Below are 25,654 nucleotides of genomic sequence, written 5' to 3'. Positions count from 1 at the left end.
CTTTCTTATTACAGGATGAAATAAAGAACAGAAAATCATGTACATTTTTGACACCCTGGATTCGTGCAAGGGTCTGGATATCCCAGTGTTGTCTGTTTTCTTTTTGCATGCATTCAAAACAAGGATATTTTTTCTTAATCCAAGCCTCAAACTTGCCTGTGCGACAGGATCTGCTAACAGCAAAGTTTTTTTCTAACACTTACAGCTTGACTTTTCAAAGAAGCCAAATTTCTGCAGTTTCCATCAACCAACTTGGAGCTGCGTGCATCCTGCAGACAAGAAGTCATCTTCTTAACTTTGTCCTCTATTTGGCCACAAAACCTTTGAATAGTATTCTGAGTGTTCGTTTTGCTGCACAACATGATCCTTAAATTCTTTAAAAGAACATGCAAGATTGTAAACACCCTGGAATACTGGGAAAACCAAATAGCGCAGTTCCCTGAGTCATTCACATGTTGGAGGCTGCTTTGGCTTCCTACTCCAGATTTGTCAGTGTCCCTTCTACTTCCTGTTTATTGACATATTCTCACCCAATATTTTACAGGACTTGAATATTGAGTCTCCAGAGCTCGAAAAGTAAAATCAGGCACTCTCTCCTTGCAGTACCTTCCTGTAAGACTAAATACCTACCTTGTCTTGATTTGTAGCTAAGCAGAACTCTGACTGTCCTTTAGGATCCCCTCTGCCACTGAGGAAATGATACTATGAACCATAATGTCAGTCTTCCTAGTTTGAATGGAGAAGTGGTTAATAGTATTAACACTGAAAGGATCAACAATATCATCTGGCATGCACAGAAAACAGTGAGGCAGTTTACATCTCAGGGCTGTAGTAACAGATTCATATTAAATTGACTTTGTTATCTACACTATTAAGTATATTGTGTTTTTAAAGGGAGAAGTTAAAAACAGGCTCATTACTAGAGAAAAAAATGAAAACACGCTGTTGATACACATGGTAGTTCAGAGATCTGTTTATGATCCCTGATACGGCACCCTTCTTTCAGTCTTTGAATTTTGAGAAACGCTATTCTGATTTAGTAAAGTTTGAGTTGCCACATGAAGAGGGAACCCAGGCTCTTTTGCAAGTTCATGTACGTACAAGTGTAGCAAAGATGATGAGCATCAGCTGTGCCCACTCTAAGGCCATTCTAACAAACTGCTCTGTAATGGTCCAGAAAAGTTGGGAACCACCAAACTAGGAGGCAGCCTGACTTGTTACACTCAGCTTGTTGCCTTTAATCCTATTTGCTTTGTGGAAGCTGGTTTTGTGTTCTGCCTTTATTCTTCCTTTGTCTAAAATGGACACATTATTTTTCCTCCAAATTAATAAAAGGGCAAGAGTCTATCTTCTGACATGGGAACCTGCTGGCTGTCTCTGACTTGGGAATCCTGCATATGTACTTTTTACAGATTAAAAATAATATTGTATATAAAAAAGATTGAATAAAGAATGTCTTTAAGTGAGGAATGTATCTTTTGTGTCCTTTGTCGCCAACAGCAACCCCCAGACTATGAAGCTGATCCTATTTCACAGCTGGTTCTACAGCTTTTCATTCCCATTAAGCTCTACCAGGAACTCTTTTCTGTCACCTTAAGCATTTATCAGGACTCACTCTTGCAAAATTAACCCCCCTATTCCCGATGGCTTCTATTGACTGATTGCTGCAGTGCTCCGTGCTCAATTTTTTAACATGTGACTGAATGTACAACAACCTGAGACTTTGTGTGCCATTGTGAAAGCCACAAATATTCACAAAATTATAAAATTTGGTTGAAATTGGCTGAAAAGTTTAAAGGGCAAAGATGAGGACAAAGAAGATAGGCAGATAAGCAGAGCTACTAAATAAACTTAATGTTCCTTAGACACCATGTTAAAAATCTTAGGTTTTTATGACACTAAATAACACGCAAATTAGCAACTAAATCTGTCCAGCCATTTCTCTGCCCTCTTTTTAAATTATTTTTTTAAATGTTCATGGGGAAAGTGTTATGATAAAATCTGCTTTAAGGGAGATTATTTCCTCCCTGCATTTTCAAATTTACTGGAACTTTTGCTGATCTCTGCAGCAGATCTATGTTTTGCAATAGAGCTAATGAATAACCAGGTTTGCTTTCTGGTTCATGTTAACTGTACATAATTCTCACTCTCTGGCATTAGCCCATATTGCTTGTATGCAGTACCTCACTTCCATGGTGTACATGTCTCTGCAATGTATTTTCACAGCTCTATCCTGTGCATCTAAGTGCTTTATACCCTGTACCAGACTACACAGCACGCTTCTGCTCTGCTCCCTCCTTCAGTACAACTTTCTAAAATAAAATTATGCCAAATTACTATAACTCAGTGAAGTACATAGCATGTGATGCACATCTGTGTGCACTCCACCTTGGGATCCTGCCCTGCATTCAGCTGTTGCGTGTTCACATGGCACCCAGTTTCCTTACTCCTACACCTCCGGCTGCTCTACCATTCAGCACTACATCTTTGTCTGCAGCATTCTGACTGAAGACTTCATTTGTCCATCCTCACTGCTCTTCAAGCAGTACTGTGTGCTTTGTGGTTCAACTCTATTGCCCGTGTTTGGTTGAAAATGAAATATTTCACCTTCCTCCAAAGCACACTTCGCAAACTTTTCCATTTTATGTCTCTATTGGCACTCTGCCTGTATGTCCTTCCTCACCGAATGTGTGATTATTTGTGCTCTTTCTACGTGCCTTTACTCAAGCATAGTGGGTGTTATTATCTCCCATTGCCATGTATATTAATTAGCAATATTTTAAAATTTTGAAATAAATCCCTCCTGAAAGCCCATGAGGTATTTTTAGCCTTTATATTGTTGCTATTGTAGGGAGATACCTTCTCTCAGTGCAAAGCCATAGACACTTTGTGTGCCTTGGGAAGAAATGGTTACTCGATTTGTGCCAATCAACAAGTGGAATATGTGAAGATGGCACTGTTAGCTTTAAGATTTGTGTGTGTGTGAGAGAGAGAGAGCAAACTCCCATATGAACGGGTTTGAAGGGAGCAGTCACTCATATGGCTAAACTACTTGCAGGTTAAAATTCATGGAGGGAATGGCGAGAGAAAAAAAAGCACTATGTGTCCACATGTACCAACACTTTCATCACCTTTCTGTGTGTGTGTACATATATATATATGTAGATATACTTATATATATAAAGTCCTTACTGACTGCGATCCTACTGTCAGTGGAATTCCCTTGATAACCACTAGTTTGCTTTATTGATTGCCAGCAAACTCATGAGTATTACTGGCCAGCTAACTTAAGAAATACTAAAGTACTTACTGGTCAGGTATATTCTGTAGCCACTTTGCTAGTGTGCCAGGCATAGAAGTATATAGGCAACTTTCTGCAAAGCTGAATGAAGGATACCCCTTGAAATATCCTGACTGCTGCGTGTATGACTGATGCACAGCAGCAGTGATCCTGAAGAGGCATGGTAACTTCTACCCATTCCCTGAGACTTTCCAGCACTTGAAAGATGCTGCTTTCCTACTGCAGACACTATGTGGACCGGTTATTTTGGGTAGGTATCTGAACCTAGTGGCAACTCAGGTGAAAATTTATGAGTGCTCACAAAGGCTCATACTCTGAAGGCTCAACACCTTTTCCTGTTGCCTCCTCCATAATTATTACTCACTGAAAGAGAAAGGCTAGAGCTCCTTGCTGCCTCTTTCCCTATTCCTGCAGCCTTTAACACACAAATGTGTACCTTCTAGATGCAACTTTCTCCCCTGCCCACTGCTTGCAGGAAGGGAGCAAAACCAAGACTAGGGATGAAACCATGAGGTAAGGGTTGTCCACTCTGGTTAAATTCGATTTTTACACTGAAAGCTTATGTATGAGCTATGGGGCTTCAGCTCTGCCACAGGCTCTGCTGATCTGGACCCTAACCTGCCAACCCTGGCACCATGGTCCTGCCTGGCTTAAAAATCACACCCGCATGACACAAAGAGGATTTAAAAGAGGTAGCAGAGGTCTACTGCTTCCCCGTGTTCATGCTCGGTCACGGTGAGCACCAGCTGCCACCTTGACCTCTTCTTGTCTGCCGCCCAGAGCTCCCCGGAGACCCGCAGGGCTCCCATCTACTCGCTCCCTTCTCCCTTCTTCCCGCCCCTCTCTCTCCCCTCTGCCTGGTCCCCGCACCCCTCTTCCCGCCCCTCGCTCCCGCCGGGGACTCGGGGCGACACCGCCCCCGCGCGGCAACGCGCGAGGCCGCCGCGGCGCCGGCAGGAGCGGGAGGGCGGCACGAGGCGCCCACAGGCCCAGGCCGCCGCGTGCGGTGGGGCCGCGGCCCGGGTCGCCCGGCGGGAGCGGGGGCCCGAGTGGGTGGCCGCCCCCAGGAGCGCCCTCCTGGTCAGGGGGCAGCAGCCGATCCAGCCACTGCCCTCTGGCACCAGCTCCTTTCCAAACCTTCCCCTTTCCCGTGGAGGCAGGACAGGCCCTGTCCTGGCTGGCGGCAGCTGCCAGGAGGCCGCCCCGCATCCCACCCCACTGCCTTTTGCCCTTGCCCAGGAAGCGGTTCCTTCCCCTGGCCTGCTGCTGTGCCTACCCGGAGCCTTGCTAAGGCTCTGGTTCAGCATTTCTCAGCCCAACTTTAGCACATGGTGGCATGAGGGAGAGGGCCAGGTTCACTCACATGATTCCTGGACAGGAAGAAAGGTAAAAAGAGTAAGGTAATCTGCAGGAAGGACAGGGAGCCTTCCCTTCCCAAGCAACAGGGCAGGTGGTGATTACTGGTGCTTTGCTGTCTTGTTCACTGGCACAGGCAGGACCTGTGCCAGTGGCCATCTCTGCATGGATCAAGAGGAAGTGCTGTGCGTGCCGGCTGTCCCAGAGATGCCAGAGAGGGATCTTCTCAGTGAGATCTCTGCAGGTGAGGGGTTCGCGAAGTTAATTCCTCATCTCAGTAAAGTAAACCCTCTGCATTCAGTTTACAGCCAGTGGTTCTCCCACCAAGAAGGCACACTCGCAGTTTTCCACCACTCCCATCTTCTGGATCTTTTCCTCATCTGTCTTTATTCTTCAGACACTAAGGAAGGGAATGATCTTATATCAGGGGATGTGGAAGGGATTTTTACTTTCTGATTTCAACCATTAACTAGGATTTAGTAAAGGCTCACCTTCCGTAATTATGTTTCTCTCTCTCTTCTCTTGCTGAGCATTAATTAATCCCTGCTTCTTGGTCACCAAGACGATGAGATCATTAGTGAGAATGAAGAGGACAGCCCTTCAGGAGATGACCCTGAACATGTAGAACAATATGAGACATTACTGGAGATATTTGAAGAGAGTGTATTCCAGAAATGTGGCAAGGAAGAGGCCTACCAGAGACAGCACATATTAAAAATGCACAAGAGAGACTCCCTTGGGGAGACAAAGGATAACAGTGTTCATCTAGAATTAGATTTTGGAAAATCTCACAGCATCCTTGATCAAGAAGATTCTATAGGGGATGATCTCTATGAATACAGTGAGTTTGAGGTAGTCTTCACTCAGATGTCAGATGTTTTGCAACATGAAATATCCCAGATAGGTGAGAAACCTCACAAATGTACTGAATGTAACAAAGGCTTTTGCTGGCATTCTGATTTACTTAAACACCAGAGAACTCACACAGGTGAGAAGCCCTTCATATGCAGTGAGTGTGGAGAAAACTTCAGTGTGAGCTCCCACCTTACCACCCACAGAAGAATACACACAGGAGAGAGACCCTACTGTTGCCCTGATTGTGGGAAAGCCTTCAGCCGCAACTCCCACCTTAGAAACCACCAGCGAACCCACACTGGCGAAAGGCCTTTTGAATGTATGGCATGCGGAAAAGCCTTCAGTGATTCCTCAACGCTTGCTCAGCATCAAAGAACCCACACAGGTGAGAAACCCTATACTTGTTCCAGATGTGGGAAATGCTTCAGCCGGAGTTCTCACCTCAGCAGACACCAGAGAGTTCACAACGGGAGAAAGATCCTTTCTGTGTGCTGAGTGCGGGAAGAGCTTCCAAAATAAGGTTCACCTCACCCAGCACTGTAAGCTGCACCTGAGATAGACAAAAAGACACCTTGTCCCTTGGCCTGTGAGCATTGCTGTCCTGCATTAAAAAAAAAAATCGCATGCATACATTTCATGGGTGATTGAAAGAATGAAGAAGCGCCTTTAGAGGGGGCCATAGTGCAAGAACATTGTAGAACTGATGAGGTGGTAGGGGTAAGAAGTGGGAATAAGCTTGCTGTCAGGAGGGCTGGGTTGATATGGAGATTTAAGGAATGGCTGGGTAGCAAGAAATAGAAACTTCAGTGAAGAAGGAATTTGGGGATAAGAAAAACTGTTCTCTGGGAGTGTAGCCACTGAAGAGAGAAGATCTCACTGTCTTACTAAGAGGCAAAAAGTAAGCTCGAACAACTGGAGTCTGTTCTGAGAAATGAGTCATGGACATGTGGAAGAAAAAAGGTCCTTTATTCTCTCTTGACAGCATCTGTACATATTTTAGGAGCTTAGTTAAATCTAGTCAAGAATGTCCCAGTTCTCTAATGCATTTGTAATGTTCAAGCTCTGGTGTGTTAAGGGTCTTTCTATTAAATATAGACTCTTCTTTGGTCATTCTCCTCCTGTCTTCTCTGTGTACTTGGACTGTCCTTTATATTGTAGTGACAGAGCAGACATGATTTTCCTCATCATCAGTTTCAATGAAGAAAAGAATGAAGTCTTCCTTGCCTAGAAAAATAATGGATGCTAGTGTCCCTGTTGGTTAAACACCTCTTTAGCTTTTCTAAGCAGAGTTGGATAACCATCTTCAGTAGTATTTTTTTTATATTCATTCATTCTGAGAGTCTTATTCAACCCTGGAGGCAATCAAGATAACCGTGAATATGTAAATATTCATGAGCTGATCTGGAATTTTACTAGCAGCTCTCAGAGTGCTGCAAATATTTAATATTTTGGAGCCTTTTGGAGGCTTACAACATGCACAAACAGCTCTTCCTTAGAGTGCAATGAAAATAGGCAACTGAAGGGGAACAGAATATGGATGGGGATGACTGGAAGCAAACAGCCTGCAAGTGAAGGGCTTTGGAAGGAAATGGAGTGAATGGTGGAGATTGTAGGGGAACAGTGTAAACAGCTCTGGAGAGGAACAAGATTTGAGTGGAGGGAACTGAAAGATGGGCTGTGTGAATATAGGAAACTCACCATGATGACAGTCTGAATAGAGGAATGTGAGGAGGGCCAGGGTGCGAATGAAAGAACCTGGTGGGGAAAAGAGCAGGAATCAGTGGTCCTAGAGAAGAGTAAAGCACAAAGGTAGTAAAGAGAAGGTAAGAGTGTCTGAAAAAAAAAAAAGACTGATGGGGCATAGAGTAAGAGTGGAGGTAACTGAGAGAAATTAGAAGTCTGGAAGGGAACAGAAGGCAAACAAGGCAATGGAAGGGAGCAAACTGTGAAGAGAGGTAATAGGTGTAGAGCAAAGTTCTGTTGGAGTAGTCTGGTGAAAAAACTTCCCCAAATTCAGGAGATTGCAGGGGTAAAGACCGTGAATGGTGAGGGCTGGAGAGGAAGCAGGCATGAACAGATCTTCATCACAGAGATCCAGACAGAGAACATGAAGAAAAGGAAGAGTGCATAGATCTGGTGGACAGGAGGTGAACAGAGCTCCATCAGAGGCATCTGCCAGGGAGTAGAATGGGAAAGTGGGGAGTGGATGGAAACAGAAGACAGGCATGACTTCATGATGGGAGGAGAACAAAGCATGAACAAAGGGGGGTTATTGTCATCTGTCCTAACCTTAGCGATGATTTTGAGACACTGAATCCCCTAGTATTCTTGGATACAAGATAGGATGTTACAGTCTGGATAGATGGACAAGATGAGCAAAAAGCCTGTGTAGATGATAGGGCTTAGAGCAGTTAGTGGTTAGCAGGTCATACTGTATTAGGAGGCTGGTACTGTTCTGGGATCTGTTCTGTTCAGCAGAACTGGTAGGAGGCAATGGAGCACACTTTTGGCAGGTCTGCGGATGACACGAAACTGGGGGGAACAGCCAATACATTTGGGGGCAAGCCTGTCATTCAGAGGTCCCTAGTCTATTTGGAGGAATAGACAACAGCATCCTTAAGAAATGCAACAAGGACAAACACAAAGTCATACATCTGGGAAGGGAGAAGCCTGCAAAAACAGGCTGGGAGCAGGCTGGCTGGAGGTAGCTCTGCTGAAAAGAACCTGGGAACTTGGTAGATACTAATCTGAGCATGAGTGCTCAGCTTTGCTGCCCTGGCAACATAGGGAGCCTGGGCTTTATTAATAGCTCTCCTTCAAAATAAGATAGATCTATGTGCCTACTAATAAGGGTTTCACAGAGGAAGCCTTCACCATCCTGAAGAGAACAGAGAAAGTCCTACCCTTTAGGGCTCTTTTCAGCAAGTAGATGTAAACAGCAAATGCTGGATCACATCTAAAAGAGTATGAACTCAGACAAGTTCTGCATTTTTTTTTGCTGTGAAATAAAGCTATACTTTCTGTTGAAACTTACAGGACCATTAGAAAAGCATGAGAGTAGCCCATGTGTCTCTTATCTGCTAATGTTAACCTTTTTCCCCAGCTGAGAGCTGGAAATAGCATGAAATTGTTTTCCAGTACTGTTTGTTTCCCCAGTGTCCATGAATGTCTTGATTCTGCAGTGGAAACTTTTTGGTGACCATGACTGTCCTGGAATATTTTTGTTTTTCATTTTGGTAAAGCTATTGTTCTGTTGGGCAGCCACCACATTTATTGCAAAATCAGTAACTAGGAAAATGAGAATGAATGAGGAACAGCCTTAAGCTGGCCCAAAGCCTCCTTCTCTTCCCGCCCTCCTCCCCAGTTAGTAAGGATAGTAATCTATCCTTATCCTGCTTGCTATGTTGCACTTAACTTAGATAGTGCTTTATGTCTCACATTTACTATGCCCAAATTTGTTCTCAAGAGTGACAGGTGAATGATAGACAAAGCTGGACACTGTTCTTGAAAAGCTGTAACACCATTTCCAATAATGTGGCTTCTACCTGCTGAATGTTCAGTAAGGCTGATAAGAGCTCAGTGACTTAAGAGTAAGCAAGCTTATTTGTACTTATTTATGCAGTACAGTCATAGTTCTAGGACAGAAATGTGCCCTGATTGCTTTTCCAGAAGTCTTAAAAGTGGAGTGAAGTAAAAAGAAGGGTTGATGTGTTTAAATTGCGGAGTCTTACTAAAATAATGTATTTGTGCCATGCAAGATGTCAATGTGGGTGTGAGCTATACAGTAATGTGAACTCGATTAGCCCGTTCTCCACAAAAATGTGAACATTTCACCTTTATTTTATTTTGAGGTGGGTATGGTGGAATGTTATACAAATTCTCCATTTAAATGCTTTGCAGTTTGCTGCTGCTGCTGTTCTCCTAGCTCTCCTCTAGCTTGTCGGCCTGCTTGTTTAGTCAGGTCTCAACTCCAACCAAGAGCTAGGCAGCCTTGCTTTTCAAGTACTCTCTTCTCTGTGGGACCATGGCAGCAATCCACTGACTGGTGCACTGCTTGGCCTCTTCCCATGTGTAGCGGGGCATGTAGCCAAAATCCTTCTGTGCCTTGCTGTAAGAGAAAGTGAATGGGGTGTTCAGCAGCGTAACCAGGTGGCGGTTGGTAGACGGGATGTATTTGACAAAGGGCCTGAGCAAGAAGCTCACTGTCTCCAGCAGCAGTGAGAAGTAATATAGCATTGTCAGCGGCATGGGGAGCCGGGGTTCAATTCCAAATCCCAGGTTCTTAGTCAGCTCATAGTTTAGATCAGCGTAGCTCATATGAGGAGTGTCATCAGAGATGTAGTAGAACTGCCCCCTGATGTGCTTGGCTTTCTGCGGGACCTGCAGGGCTTTGGCTGCCTGTACATGTGCCCAGGCGATGTTTCCCACGTACACGGGGTTCACCAAAGCCTCCTTCCTGGAGAAACGTAGGTAGACATTTTTGTTCAGTAGACTCTTATCCAGATGACCCCGAAGAAATGGGCATCCTTCTCCAAAAATGTACATGGATCTCAGGGCACATGTCAGCAGGATGCCACCATCCTTTAATGCCTGGCCATCTGCCTTCAGCACAGAATCTTCTGCCAGTTTCTTACTTTGGGCATAAGGAGATTTTGATATACTCTCATAAACTGTATCTTCATTACCGTTGAAAACTGGGTCACCTCTGCAGTTTGGGCCTGTTACTTCTATGGTACTGGTGTATATGAAGTGCTGGACATTACAACGGGTACACGCCTCCAGCAGTAGCTGAGTACCTTCAAAAGAGAAACATGTGAGTCACATTGCATGTAGCTGGGTTGGCTGACAGAGGTGCCAGCTGAGAGCTCTCTAGGCAGGGCTGGTTATGTAGGTAGCAACATCTTCAGCTTGAGCTCTGCCATATGCTGCCCTCTACAGCTCTCATATATAGTCCTAATTACGTATGTTATTTTTATACAAAGGGTCAAACTTTACTCTTGCTTACAGTAGCATGGACACAAAGTACCTTCACTTATTACAGATGCTCTCTTTTTGTGTCATTAGTTCAAGAGACATGGCTTAAGGCAGAGAACCTCAGAACCTGTCCCTTTCATTAAGTACTATCCATATTGTATATCAAAGTCCTAATTTTCCATACTGAAGCATGCTCTTAAGTGTTTTGCTAAGCAGGGATGGAAATAGTTTGGGACCAGAAGGTTTGGTCCAAACTCAGCTTTACCCAATCCAGACTTTACCCATCTGGATTGAATGGGAATACCCATTCAATTGGCTTTGGAGGAAGGCTTTAAAACAATGATTTTTGTCAGAGCAATGCATCATACCATGTGGTCAAATCTCATTGAGCAATATGCAGTGAACAGTTTGTTGCTTGTGTATATATCTATCTCTCATTTTTTGCATATTCTGTCTTTTACTTTTGACAGCACCACAGCGTTAATGCTCTTGGTGTGACTTGCTGTGTGAACAACATATCACATTAAAAATACAAGATTTCCTAGTCTTAAAATCCTAATGCTTTCAATAACAAGAGCAGAGATAAACCAACAACTCTGTGTTCTCTCAAATAGCCAAGGATGTTAAGGCTAAGAAAGTACACCCAAAGGGGAAATAAATATTTTAATATCATTTTTTTACTTGCAAATAGACTTTTTTCACTTGCAAATAGACTCTTTTTCTGCTGAGATTTGAGGCAGAATTACCTTATTTGATATTCACAATGTAATTAAGAGAGATAATGTGTAATAGAGTCGATGACTTTGGAACAAAAGATACAAGTGAGACCACAGTATCTTTGAAAAGGGAATGGTATGAAATGGCTGATACGAAATGGCTCCAGAAGGGTATGGTCTAAAATCTAGGGGATAAAATTAAATACTAGCAGTGAGGCCCATAAATGTTCTAACAAGTCTTCTCATTCTCTTATGATGCTAAGTAAAGGCAGTAATGCAATGTTGGCTAGTATGCCTAAAGAGAATATTATGAATCAAAGGGATTCAAAGGCCTAAGAAATACGGTCAGCAAAATATGGATCCACTAATGAGTGAGGAGTGGGAAGAATTATTGAGCTGAATATTGTTAGGACACCAAGATTCTTCTTTTCAAACTTGAACAAGAAAAAAGTAAGTCGTTAGGACAAATGGAAAGTCAGTCTAAACAAGGCTTTGAAAAACACTAATGTAATGCAAAGTAACAATAGTTACACAGCCAAAAATAAATTAATGTGAAAAATGAATACATGCAACAGTATGACACAGAAGCCATGCTCTTTTGGAAAATGCTTAGCTATTCTTGACATCAATGCTATTTTAAAGGTGAAAAAACTATTAAGTGCAGAAGGGTTGGATAAAATCAAATGGGATAGTAAATTCTGGCAAAGCAAGCATAAAATAATATTGGCAGTTGGTATCTATTCAGGTTAATTTTTGCCCAAGTTATTTGAAAATCACAGTTGTTTGATAAAAAAATCAAAAGGTTCTGTCATGGGGTTATGAACATTTTTTCACATAGCATGTAATAAAGCAAATCTTTAGTGGATCAGTTCTGTGAATTTTACTGAAGACCTGATGGACAGAGGATATTTTTGTTTGGATTTTTTTATTATTATTATTTTAGTTTTTTAGTTTTCTTCCTCAACCTGCATCTAAAAGGATGCCATACTACTGGGGGATTCGCTGCGGAATGTGAGACAGAAAAAAGAAAACTTGCATCACAGCAAGTTTAAATTGTAGTTCACTCAGGTTCTCTCACTCTTCCAGCTGAATCTGGGATTCAGAGATCTTACATGACTTGCTTTTCTGCATCACTTTTTTGAGATCACCCTGAAAGGCCCAAAATACAGAGATCCTCAAGTGCAGGATGGGGTTGTTAAAGGAAGTGCAGACTCTGAGGTATTAGCCCAGCCACTGTCATAGTCACATGGGCTTTGCTGCAAGGCCAGCAGCCACGAGGCAGGTGAGGTTCTGCTTATATCCAGGCTGTTCCTGAATGGGGAAGCTGAAAGCAGCTGTGTATGTTTCCCTTTTATGGCTCTTGTTTTTATAGATCCAGATTTGAAACCAGGTGGATTTTCACTATATATATATAAAGGTGGATTTGTCGCTGCTGTAGATTGTGAGCATTCATGTCTGGTTCCTTGTCACATCTGTATTGCCAGAATTTTGTTTTCAAACAGAAACACAACTTCCACCCCGCCTGTCAATGAGGGATGTAGCAGTGCCTTTAGGGGCTCAGAAAGCCAAGAGAGCAACAGGGTGGAAAAAGAGGGAAACAGGGAGGTGGACTCCCATATTTCTGGGCTGATCTCAGGGTCAGTTTACTCTAGAAGCAGGACTGTGCTTTCATCCTACCAGATGTTATCAGGTGTTGTCTGTGGAAGATTCTGAATGATTTATGAAAGCCTGGGTGGTTTTTGCTTAGTTCTGCACATGCCTGAAGAATGGACTGGTCAGACTGAAACTCACTAACTCCCATCTCCTTTCTGCTTTTGGGATGTTTATATACATATATATTTGCAGGGGTTTGGGCAACACTTTCTGCTGTGAAAAACAGATGGTAGCAGAAAAAAAAAAGCTTTATAAATGCCCTTTCCAAATTACCACTGCTGTGTCTTTATTTTTCCTAATTCTCAATGCACAGGTTGGTGCCTTTTTGCCCTTCCCTTCTGGAAGCGAGTTCAGAAGCTGCCTTCTGGACTGTAATCTTTGCTCGCTTTCTATTTTTGGTTTTGACTGAACCAAAATGAAGAGGTCTGGATGTTGGGGAGTAGCCAATATTTTTGCAAGTAGTAGAACACAGAAGTATATTACTTATTTGGTGAAAAACCTCATGAAATTCAGCAAGGCCAAGTGCAAGGTTCTGCACCTGCAGAAGGATAACCCCAGACACCAGTACAGGCTGGGGACTGACCTTCTGGAGAGCAGCTCTGCAGAGAGGGACCTGGGTGTCATGGTGGACGACAAGTTGACCATGAGGCAGCAGTGTGCCCTCGTGGCCAAGAAGGCCAATGGGATCCTGGGGTGCATTAAGAAGAGCGTCTCCAGCAGGTCGAGGGAGGTGACCCTGCCCCTCTACTCAGCCCTGGTGAGGCCACATCTGGAGTATTGTGTCCAGTTCTGGGCCCCACAGTGCAAGAGGGATGTGGAGCTGCTGGAGAGAGTCCAGTGCAGGGCCACAAGGATGATCAGGGGCCTGGAACATCTGCCCTATGAGGAGAGGCTGAGGGAGCTGGGCCTGTTCAGCCTGGAGAAGAGAAGGCTGAGAGGGGATCTAATCAGTGTCCATAAGTACCTCAAGGGAGGGAGTGAAGAGGATGGTGCTGGTCTCTTTTCAGTGGTGGCCTCTAGTTCGGTCGAACTAGAGGTAATGGCCACAAACTGAAGCACCAAAAGTTCCACAGGAACGTAAGGAAAAATTTCTTAAGAGTGAGGGTGACAGAGCACTGGAACAGGCTGCCCAGAGAGGTTGTGGAGTCTCCTTCTCTGGAGATCTTCAAAACCCGCTTGGATGCAGTCCTGAGCCACGTGCTCTAGGTGACCCTGCGTGTGCAGGGGGGTTGGACTAGATGATCTCTAGAGGTCGCTTCCAACCTTAAGCATTCTATGATTCTATGATTCTATGATTTGTCTGTGATGAAGCCCTTATCTGTGTAATAATCCTCATCAAAGAGCTGAGGCAATGCAGCCAGGGAGGCCAATGTGCATGGAGGTTAAGCATTATAAGGAGCTGACTGAAAGGCAGGACAAGAAACATGAGGTTATTGTTTGGGGAAATAAATTGAAATTTCCTGATTGCTGATGTCACATACACCATTCCAAAGACAAATCACCCGTCCTTCATTTAATCTTTTCATGAGGAACGGAGACTCTTTAGTAAAAAGGGAGATCTCATCACCAAATGACAGCTCTTCAGAAGGGACAAGCAAGGAAGAAAAGGAGGTGGGATAGCGATGTATGTTAGGAGTGCTTCATCTGCATGGAGCTCCAGGTGGGTGTTGAAAAAGCCCAGTGTTTGTGGGTCAGGATCAGGGGGAAGACCAACAAGGATGATATCCTGGAGGGAGTCTGTTATACATCACCCAACCAGGATGAAGAGACAGACGTGGCATTCTACAAGGAGCTAGCAGAAGTCTCATGATCAGCAGCCCCTGTTCTCATTGAGGACTTCAACCTACCAGATGTTTGTTGGAAATACAGTACAGCAGATAGATAGAAAATAGTCTAGGAGGTTCATGGAATGAGTGGAAGGTAATTTCCTGTCAAAGCTGGTAAGTGAGCCTACCAGGGGTGGAGGCCTGCTGGACCTGCTCTTTGCCAACAGAGAAGGACTGGTGGGAGATGTGGTGGTCAGAGGCTGTTGTGGGCTTATGACCATGAAATTATAGGTTTTTCAATTGTTAGTGAAGTCAGGAGGGGCGTCAGCAAAACTACTACGTTGAATTTCCGGAGGACAGACTTCGGACTATTTAAGAGACAGCCCTGAAGAGCAAAGGGGTCCAGGAAGGCTGGACTTTTCTCAAGAAGGAAATCTTAAAGGTGCAGGAGCAGGCCGTCCCTGTGCAACAACGACGAGCCGAAGGAGAAGAAGACCAGCCTGACTGAAAGGGAACTATTGCTGAGACTCGAGGAAAGAAAGTTTACCACCTTTGGAAGAAGGGGCAGGCAAATCAGGAAGAGTACAAGGAAGTTGCTAGGGCATGTAGGGAGAAAATGAGAAAGGCGAAAGCTTGGTTGGAACTCAGTCTGGCCACTGCTGTAAAAGAATACAAAACATGTTTCTACAAATACATTAGCAAGAAAAGGAGGGCCAAGGAGAATCTCCATGCTTTATAGGATGTGACAGAGAACATTGTCACCAAGGATGAGGATAAGGCTGAGATACTTAATGCCTTCTTTGCCTCAGTCTTTAACACCCAGAACAGTTCTCCTCAAGGTACATGACCCCCTGAGCTGGGGGAAGACACCTATGGAGAGCAGAAGAAGGCCCCATAATTCAGGAAGAAACACTCAGTGATCCACTACTCCACCTGGACACTCACACGTCTATGGGGCCACATGGAATCTACCCCAGGGTTCTGAGGGAGCTGGCAGAAGTGCTTGCCGAGCTGCTCTCCATCATCTATCAGCTGTCCTGGTCAACAGGGGAGGTCCCAGATGTCTGGAGACTGGCCAACATGATGCCCATCTACAAGAAGGGTCAGATGGAGGATTCGGGGAACTACAGGCCTGAACCTGATCTCCTTCTATGACCAGGTGACCTGCCTAGTGGATGACGGAAAGGCTGTGGACATGGTCTACTGAGACTTTGTAAAGCCCTTTGATGCAGTCTCCCACTGCCTTCTCCTGGAGAAGCTGTCACTTCACGCCTTACACAGGTGGACACTTTGCTGGGTCAAAGACTGGCTGGATGGCCAGGTCCAGAGAGTCGTGGTGAATGGAGTTAAATCCATCTGATGACTGGTCACAAGCAGTGTTCCCCAGGGATCAGTGCTGGGGAAAGTCCTCTAATATCTTTATCGATGATCTGGATGAGGGGATGGAGTGCACCCTCAACAAGTTTGCAGATGACGGCAAGATGGGAGGAAGAGTTGATCTGCTTGAGCGTAGAAGGCTCTACAGAGGGATCTGGACAGGCTGGATATGTGGGCTGAGACCAAATATATGAGGTTCAACAAGGCCAAGTACTGGGTCCTGCACCTGTTGTGACTTCAGTCACAACAACCCCACACAGTACTACAGGCTTGGGGCAGGGTGTCTGGAGAGCTGTGTGACAGAAAATGATCTGGGGCTGGCTGAACATGAGCCAGCAGTGTGCCCAGGTGGCCAAGAAGGCCTACAGTTTCCTGGCTTGTGTCAGGAACAGTGTAGCCAGCAGGACCAGGGAAGTAATCGGTCCCCTGTACTTGGCACTGCAGAGGCTGCACCTCGAATACTGTGTTCAGTTTTGAGCCCCTCATTATAAGAAAGACACGGAGGTGCTGGAGCATGTCCAAAGAAGGGCAGCAAATCTGGTGAAGGGGCGGGAGCACAGACCTTAAAAAGAACAGCTGAAGGAGCTGGGATTATTTAGTCTGGAGAAGAGGAGGCTCAGGGGAGACCTTATCACTCTCTGCAACTACCTGAAAGGAGGTTGTAGTGAGGCACGGGTCAGTCTCTTCTCCAAAAGAACTACCAAAAATAGGACAAGAGGAAATGGCCTCAAGCTGCATCAGAGACCATTCAGGGTAGATATTAGGAAAAAATTCTGCAGGAAAAGAGCAGTCAAGCATTGGAGCAGGCTGCCCAAAGAAGTGGTGGAGTTACCATTTCTGGCAGTGCTCAACAAACATGTAGATCAGGCACTTAGGGACATGGTTGAACAGGCAGGATGTTGAAGGGCTTATGGCTGGACTCAATGATTCTGAAGGTCTTTCCAAAAGGAAATGGCCTCAAGTTGCACCAGGGGAGGTTTGGTTAGACATTAGGGAGAATTTCTGCATGGAAAGAATGGTGAAGCATTGGAGCAGTGGTGGAGTCACCGTCTATGGCAGTGTTCAAGAAAAGTGTAGATGTGGCACTTAGGGACATCGTTTAACAGGCATGGTGTTGAGAGCTTACAGTTGAACTTGATGATCTTAAAGGTCTTTTGCAACCATTATGATTCTATGATTCTGTGGTAAGTGAGAACTGAGCACTGATAACTTTGAATAATCCTGCAGTTCCCTGCAGTACAGGACTGGTGCATGCTCAGCGTGAAGAGGGGCTTGCATGTGCATATTTTGCACTCATATGAATGGTTGTGCAAGATGCAGAACACAACCTGTGAATCTGTCTCAAAAAATCTGGTCAAGTGTTCTTGAGCAGCTGATAATCAGCACTTAAGAGACACAATCATGGAAAAGGTGTTCCACCCACTCACCTATGACATTGACTTCCCAGAGCAGCTGCTTCTCTATGAGACCCAAGGTGTCAATGATGGAGGCTGTGTGGATGATAAGGGAGACCCCCTGGCAGGCACAGTGCAGGAATGTCACATCTCGGATATCTCCTTCCAGGATTTTCACCTCTGTCTTGCCCTGGAACTCTGTAAGAGCAGCAGAAAACAAAGAAAAGGACCTTACTGGCATCCTAATCTGTACTAAAAGGAGTGGTATAGGTTTCTGTGGATGCCAAAGCCGCAACTGAGAAGTGTTAACTGCCTAAGCACAGGATGGATATTTTAAGGCTGCCAAAGAGAAGGTGTTTTTCAGTGACAGTGCTCTGAAGTCTATGTTGCATTACCTACCATATTTTTGGAGCCAAAATTCAGCCAATGTTCAACATAGTCATGTTTTTTGTGTGTGTGTGTGTTTTTTTTTTTTTTTTTTTTTTTTTTAGAAAAAGCCTTTTTCTCTGCAATCAAGGGTCTGAAGGTGCTTTTTAAAGTTCATGGATGGGTGAGGTGGGAAAGAGATAACTTCAGCTGGTGATTGTCTGTTTATAAAAGTGTTAACCCAGATGCCAAATAGATGGGCATTGCATGTGCTTGTCTTCGAGGTGATGAATTGTCTCTCTCCACCCACAGCCTGTGCACCCAAATCTGTGTTCATACCTATTTCCTGCCACATGACCATGCCCATATTGCAGCTTTTCCTTTGCTCCTCTTCTAATACATTCCATATGGTCTCACACATTTCTATTATGCAGCTCAGCCATGAAGTACTGCACCTCTTGTTACTCCAACCCTAGCTCCATCTCAGTTTATGTAATATGGGGCCATTTTTAGGATGCACATCCTTCTGGTCCACATCTAAGCTCTCAAGGCTGCTCTCCTGAGGTAATTCAGTCCTGACTTTAACTGCTGCTCTCTCCCCAGCAGCTAATATGTGTGACACCTAATATAATTCTAGCTTCAGGATCCACAAAGTTTTGCCAGACAGAAGCTGCCTTATACAGCCTAGAACTACACTACAAAATTCAGCCAGCCCAGCCATGTTAAATGATTGCATGCAAAAATGTATAGTCCAAGGTGATGCTGCTGTCCTAGGAAACCTGCTGGTGTAGCTGCAGCTGCATGCCATGGGAGAGGACTTGCTCAGCATGACTTACAGCATTCAAGGAAGGGAGAAAAAAAAAAAAAAGCGAGCAAGAAATCCTGTTGTAGGCCTCTGCTGTGCCTGCACTAGAGGGCTCCCCAGGCACAGCTATTGTGAAGGGACTCTGAAGCCCAGGCAAACGCTGTCCCTTCTCACAGTCCTCAAAGGGACTTCTAAGGGAAAAGCACTCAGGCATATAGCTGCTGAGATTTGGAACCAAATGTGGGTTTTTTGTTGTTTACATTAAGTTAATCCTGTATTAATTTGACTTTAATTTGATTAATTTGAATTAATCCTGTTTAATTTGACATGCAAGAGGCTTGATGGCCTCTTCTCATTCTGTTGGCCAGAAATGCAGAATGAGAGCTTAAATGCTCAGTATTTCAGAAGCTGTCACTAATGTAGAGCTAGTGCCCTCCTACCCCAGTCACTGACAAATGGTATCTTGTGCTAATTTATTTTACAGAGCACAATTATTTTCCTAGGACTTTTTTTGCATGTAGTTCACACTGACCTCTACTTATATGATACAAAGGTGCTAGAATATGTGGATGGTCACATAATCTAGGCACTTGCTAGGCAATTTCTGTTAGGCAGAATTTGCTCTGATAGGCATTAGTTTTTGCACAGCACTTAGCCTCTCAGTATTCTCCATGAGTAGGGTTACAGTAATTTAAAGCATTGAGATACATGGCTTTCAGGATGCAAATTCTGATATTCAAACATGCCTGTGCTAGAGCATGCCTGGACAGGACTTGGAGGTTTTTTACACATGCAAATGAAAGCTTTTAAAAAATAAAAAGAAAACTGGCCCTTTTGAGACTGATCACCAGGATAGTTGGTATCAGTTACTGGGAAGCTGCTGTCTAGCCTCTGTGCCTTATTTGGGTTTGCAGATTATTGAAGTTGTATGTGATAGGAAGCAAAAAGCTGCTCCTGAAGTGCAGGAAAGTGCTAAAATGGGCTTTTGGTAGGTGTTCATCTGTGTTCCTGTGTGGTCAGCAGAAGTTGCCCTGGTGAGTACAGTATGTGCCTTTCCACTTTACTGACGTCAGCTAGTTTTCAGGCCTGGTGTATTGACCATATTTTGCACTAGAAAAAGAATACCTTCTTTTTGAATGGATGAGCTTGGAAGCAGAGAGAGATAAAACTGAATGACTGACAGGTGACATCTGCAGTCTGAGATGGAGAGCAAAGACAGAAACTTGACTTGCATGTGCACAAATCATTGCGCAGGCACCAAAAAAACATCTGGATCAGGTGAGTGGGGAGGAGGAGAATAAATACAGCCCAGCTCTCTGTTTTTGCATACTATGATTGCAAGAAAGCAGCTAACCACAGAGAAAGCTTTCCCTATGTCACCTTTCACAGCCTCTGAGCTTTAGGGAGCCTGCTTCTTGTAGGGTAGTGTCTTCTTGGAAATGTAATGATTACTCAATAAGATTCAATGTCCTTTTGTGAGCACTGTAATCCAATTCGCTCCAAACTGTCTTTCTCTTCTCTATCTGTTGTTTACAGGTAAAGCAAAAGGAATGTCTGTATGACTAGAGTAGCTTCAATTAATTGGTGCTCTTTTATCAAGTTTCTAGTTATTGTGGGATAGATGGTAGGGAAAGACATTCCTCTCAAGAGAACTCTCAATTTTTCTGGGTACATAGAAGGCTCATTAAATGATCCACTTTGTGTATTCATAAGAAAAAGTTTGAAAATGTGTCTTATGAAAATGTATCTTACTTTCACTTCTACAGGATAATGCAATTTATTAGCTTCTTTAGCTCTGAGAAGCTAATATGTTTATGCTGGTCCCATTTCAGGTACTAGGTTGTTCTGCTGCTACACTATCTATTTTGAATGCATTTTGAATTTGAATGCTCTGCATTTTGAATGCAAGGATGAAGGCAAATGAATCTGACTGCAAGTTTGAGCTAAAAAGACAGGATTAAATTTGCCACAGTAGGAACTTTCCCCAGCTGTACTCCTATACTTTCCTTCTGCTTTGGAGCAGTCTTGGGTTACCAGTGCCCATTTTAAAAGCCTGATATTAAATGGTGAAGCATCACCTGGTCTGTAAGTTTCAGGCTTGGAAAAATTACATGAAACAAAGTTAGGATGGGGAGGAATATTGCAGAGGGAAGAAACAGAAGGGAGTCAATGCTTTGAAATGCTGAGAAGCTCACTGGAGAGCAAACTAGAAGCTTCTAAATTTTGAAGAAGGTGTCAGTAAAATGGTGGGCAAAAATAATTGTATAAATGGAGAGACAGGAATGGTATGAGGATAAGTTGGAGGTAGAGCTGGGAGAGAAGCCAAAGCATCTAACCCCATGACAAATTCATTCTCAATGGCACAGTTCAACTGGACAGAATCTAGGCTCAAGATCACAGCACTTTGTATTGATTGGAGCATCCTGGACTCACTGGGAATGTGCAAGACAGAAAATGCCTCTATCTTAGGCAGACAGAGCCTGATGGCCAGGGTCTCAGCAGGACAAAGGGGGCGTCCTGGATAGAAACGGGCACCCAGCCGAGCTGTAACTGACACTTGCTCCCGCAACACTGGCACTGCAGGGACATTGTGAATAAAAGGTGCTGAAGAGTTTAATAAGAAAGAAAATGACTGGGCTCTGCTCCAGGCTATCAAGAAATCCAAACATGTGCCAGCAAGTAGAGGAGTTTCAGTTCCTCTGAAGAGTTAGTCGTCACAGTAAAAATAACATATGTGGGGATACTCCAGCCCCATGGGTTTTGTAGCAGCCCTGTGTTTAGAAAAGGAGTCACTGTGTCAGAGAAGGACTTGAAAGTGAATGGGAGAAAAATCTTTCAGGTAGTCCCAAGCAGAGGCACTAGCAGAGCACTTAACGAGATGTGACTATAGAGGCTGATGCAGACAGGACTGCCAGCCATGGTGCAGCGCCTCAGGGCAGTCCAAACACATCTGAAATGCCAGCCTGGGGTTCCTACTATCTGCTCCTAGCAGTTAGCGCTGGTAATTCATTTGTCCCTTCCTCCTCAGCTGGTCAGATAGGCAGCCGGAATGGGGCTAGAGTTGGGAAGGAAAAATGCATCTGGTAGAGCTTAGGGGAGGAAAGGGAAAACATAAGAAAAGAGAGCATAGAGCTTTCTTTTTAACAAAAAGAAGCAGCAAAACTTTTGCTGCAGTCCAGCCAGGACTGCACTCACCCAAACAGTTCCCAGGAAGCTCGAAAGAGCAAAGAGCAGAGATGCTTCTGACACTGCCTAGCTGCATCAGTGCTAAGCCCACACATTCCTAGCACCGCTCCTTTTGTCACTGTGGGAACTGCCTGGAAATCAGGAGAGGAAGGGCTGCTGCAGTGCCTGTGGGGATCTAGCAAATCCTCCCTGACACAGCACATGAGTTTTAATGAGGAGGAAGTCAGCAAACAAATAAAACCATCCTAAAGGCTTGTGTAATTTGCACCAAGGTTATGGCACACTGTTACTATTATTTGATGCCACTTAACCACTTTATAGCAAAATTGCAGTTCGTTAGCAAATTGTATAGGGTTGTTCCATAAGAATTCCCATACGTAATGCAGGTATGCAGGAAGATTAATTTTGCAGTTAAGACATTTGATGCAGGAAAGCATTGTCAAATAAAAGTCAATGATGTACGCATTTAGGTACTTGATTGAATTTAGGTTCCTGTGTGCCTTTTTATAGACATGTTTAGGATCCCAGAAATGTGGGACATTTAAAACATAGCACTCTGTGCTCCTGCTTTGCCACAGAATGTGCCCATCACTCCATTTTGCTCTCTCCAGTCCCTTCAAGAAGCCAGAGTACTGACATAGCCTTTGCAAATGGGGCCTGTCTCCTCTTTGCACAGCAAACCAGGTCTCTGCTCTCCAGGAAACTATGATAATAATAATAACCATTTTTTAAGATGTGTCCTTACAACCCTCAGCCAGGGCAGGTCAAGCCTGCAGAAAGTCTGACTAATCCAGGCTTGAAGAGAACCACAAACACCTGCACCCACAATCTGGTCCCTGCCGTTAGACTTTCACATCAGAAGCCAAGTCTGCATTGCCTGGCTACACTGCCCCTCAGCAGACATGCCTTTCCTTTTCTTCCTCCAGCAGAAGTGTGAGGGTTTTCATTGATTTTTATCTGTGGACTTTCATCCAATTGGTCAGGCTGAAGGCAACCTCTTCACTGCAGTGACAGTAACTAGCTCACTCTTTTGATGTAGTGAAGCCTCAGGTTTTGGCAAAGGAACTGTTCATTTTAGATTTACCTCCAATTTCTGTGATAAAGGGAGGGGGACAGATAGGACATTACTTGGTTGAGATAAAACTTGCATCTGCAAAGCTGGGGTGGAAGATGTGAGGTAAAAACCTCCAGCCTAAGATAACATCACATATACCCACAACACATAGACTAGGACCAGATGGTACTTACTTTCAAAGCTCTTGAGGGCTTCAGTACTAAAAGCTTTGTCCAGCAGTCGGATCTCAGCCAGTGACTCCTCTTCTTCCAGCAGTAAGCGGACAATCCTCCGTCCAAGAAATCCTCCTGCTCCTGTCACCAGACAGCTCACACCGGCCAGTGACATTGCTCAGGGGTTGCTCCTCAGCTGCAAACTGTCTCTCCCGTCAGTTTGGAACAGCTCTTTCACCTCCTGCCTGAAAAAAATGAACAGATGATATTACAATCTCCAAGGTTTTTATAAATTAAGGAGTGTTACCAGAAGCAAACACTAATGCAAAAGCAATCTCTAAATTCTATACTAAACACTAAGCCAACAATTTTTTAAACAGTTCTTACTTTTGCTTTCTGTTTCTATTCAGAGATATCCTAGATATTTTTTCCATGCAAAGAAAAAAATATTTACAAAAGCTTATAAACAGAAGAAATTAGCAAATGTGAGAAGGCACAAAACCAATTTCAATGCTATTCACAAACCCCACAACTGTCTGTCCCAGTCCTTAGGTTCCACCTTTCTAGCATTCAGAAGACTGGAGAGGAGGTTTGCCTGTATTTATACACTGAACAGCACCACCTCAATTCCCTTGCTTCCTCCTCCCTCTGTTATGTCTCTGATGTTACAAATGACTGCAGTGCTTCCACCCGTCCCTCCCATGCAAGAGCATTCATGCTGTAGCTAAGGTCCAAATGCCTGGTTTAATGTGGTGCTGTGTGTCTAAATTACAGGAGGGTAAATCATTGTGCTGCTCATTCTCTGTAGGTGTACTTGCTTGTTTTGCAATGTTACTATGAATGAAGAGAAAATTAAATGTAAATAGCAGGAGTAGCCATTCACACTGCTCATGTCACAGTGTTTGTGAAGTGGCTTTTACTACTCTAGTTTCTTGCCTCCTGGGCTTGCCTACCATAGCACAGGTTTCTCATGCTCTCTGCAAGACCAAAAATGCACTTCTGGGATTTTGTATTTGTTCAACATACCTTACTTGAGCTTCAAAGTGTTGAAATGGTCTAATCTATAGAGCATTTCTGTGGGAGTATCTAGTTAAAGTAAGACTATAAAGCCCATTTGTGCTTCCACAGCAGACTCAATACTTTTTACATCTCCAAAATGCATAGAACATGCCCAGGTATCTCTCACTAGGGCTTTGTGCCAGATTTAATGAAGCTCTTTTCCAGTGTGAGATGGGGGTAGGATTTTGATCCGAAGTTCAGATGACCCATTCTGCCTTCCCAGTGTTTTTGATACTGTCAGGAGACCCTGACTTTAGCTCTTTCTAGTTCTCTCAGGCAGGGTTAATCAGGTTTCCTTACTGAATCAGGATGTTAAATAGATGACTTAAACAGGGAACACTGCCACGGGCCAAAAAGAGGCTGCAAAACACAACTGACTACATTGAAAACACTGGAAAGAGGACTCCTGATTTCAGGCATAGCTGTATAGATCTCTGAAAATGACTTACTTGTGTTTATGTTAGTTAGCAACTAACTCCTAAACTCCATTTTATACTCACTAAAAAGAGCCCCCAACAAAAGCTATAGAAGCAGCACCCCCACATCATTACCTTTTAGAGCAAGATTGGGCCTCCAAGTAGCAGTAAGAAAGCAGAAATGTTTTGAGTCCAAGGAGCAGGCGAGAGCTCCCAGCTGACACAGATGATAAGTTTTGGCAACTGTTTCAGTGACAGTGTCCTTGAAAAACCTTCCCTTATACGAACAAAGCCTTGTAAAAATTGTTATCTGTGCTTCTTTCCGTGGCTGCTCACAGAGAGGGCCTTGACATTGTATGTTCTTATCAGAAGCTGGTGCAAAGGAATTTTATGCCGTGCATGCGTTTTGCAAGGAGAAACAGCCCATGAAACCCTGCTGCTGTAGCTAGGGTTCTCTGTGCATGCACCTTAGCTTCGATACTTCCATTTTACATTTAGAAAGGAAATTAAATGCCTTAAAGAGGCCCTAGAAAAGCAGCCAATACAACAGAGCATCTTAGGAAACCTTTTTTTCCTGCACTGACCTTCCTCGTTAGAACTCCCAAGTTTAGTACTGGGAGCAGTGCTTTATATGAGAATATGAGTATTGCATAACTATAGACAATTGTAAGGAGATTTGTTGCTGCATGTTCAACATATTTATAACCGGCATTGGGCAATCTCTGTCTGCCTTGAGAAATTTCCACTGCAGCAATTGGTTTGACTAGATGATTACCTGTAGAGGTCCCTTCCAACCTTAAGCATACTGTGATTCTGATTCTGTGATTCTGCTGTACTTTAGTGCTCCTAGGTACTACTAAGCCAAATGCTTGAGGCAGTTGGAAGGAATTTTCCACACTGCTGAACAACATCCTTCATTAGAAGTGCCATTTGCAGATGTCAGAAATCAGCACAGGAGCAGTGCACTAAATTCCAGTACAGATGCACATATTTGCCAGGCTCTCATGCTTCATGCAGTTTCCACTGGAATTTTTTTTTTTTTTTCGCTATTTCCCTTCAAAATTTTTGTGTGCTGTCACTGTGTGGGGTGACAGCTCACCTGTCCTGTGAACAAAATGATCAAACTCTACTATTTCCCCAAGTAGACCAAGGCGGGTGCCTCAGTCTGTAAGCCGCAGAGAGTTTTTACAGAATATTTTCAAT

The 25,654-nt window shown here is 44.0% G+C and overlaps 2 protein-coding genes across 2 annotated transcripts; one reads left to right on the top strand and one right to left on the bottom strand.

The window, feature by feature from the left end:
• Nucleotides 1–4,822: 4,822 nt before the first annotated feature.
• LOC104576504 (uncharacterized) lies at nucleotides 4,823–6,071 on the top strand. Its single transcript, XM_010223885.2, is given in 3 exon segments — nucleotides 4,823–4,901; nucleotides 5,220–5,977; nucleotides 5,979–6,071. Coding segments are annotated over 3 exon segments (930 nt in total).
• Nucleotides 6,072–9,204: 3,133 nt separating this feature from the next.
• LOC104576502 (3 beta-hydroxysteroid dehydrogenase/Delta 5-->4-isomerase-like) lies at nucleotides 9,205–23,168 on the bottom strand. The gene is made up of 3 exons (XM_010223884.2): nucleotides 22,998–23,168; nucleotides 17,426–17,590; nucleotides 9,205–10,308 (listed from the first exon to the last, which is right to left on the bottom strand). Exons 1-3 carry the CDS (start codon nucleotides 23,149–23,151, stop codon nucleotides 9,494–9,496), a joined length of 1,134 nt encoding a protein of 377 aa, XP_010222186.2. The 5' UTR covers nucleotides 23,152–23,168; the 3' UTR covers nucleotides 9,205–9,493.
• Nucleotides 23,169–25,654: the final 2,486 nt, after the last annotated feature.

This window comes from Tinamus guttatus, unplaced genomic scaffold (assembly GCF_059628265.1).
Source record: "Tinamus guttatus ecotype Peru unplaced genomic scaffold, ASM5962826v1 Tinamus_guttatus_pri_ptg000098l, whole genome shotgun sequence".
NCBI lineage: Eukaryota > Metazoa > Chordata > Aves > Tinamiformes > Tinamidae > Tinamus > Tinamus guttatus.
This window is presented reverse-complemented; position numbering and strand designations above follow the sequence as displayed.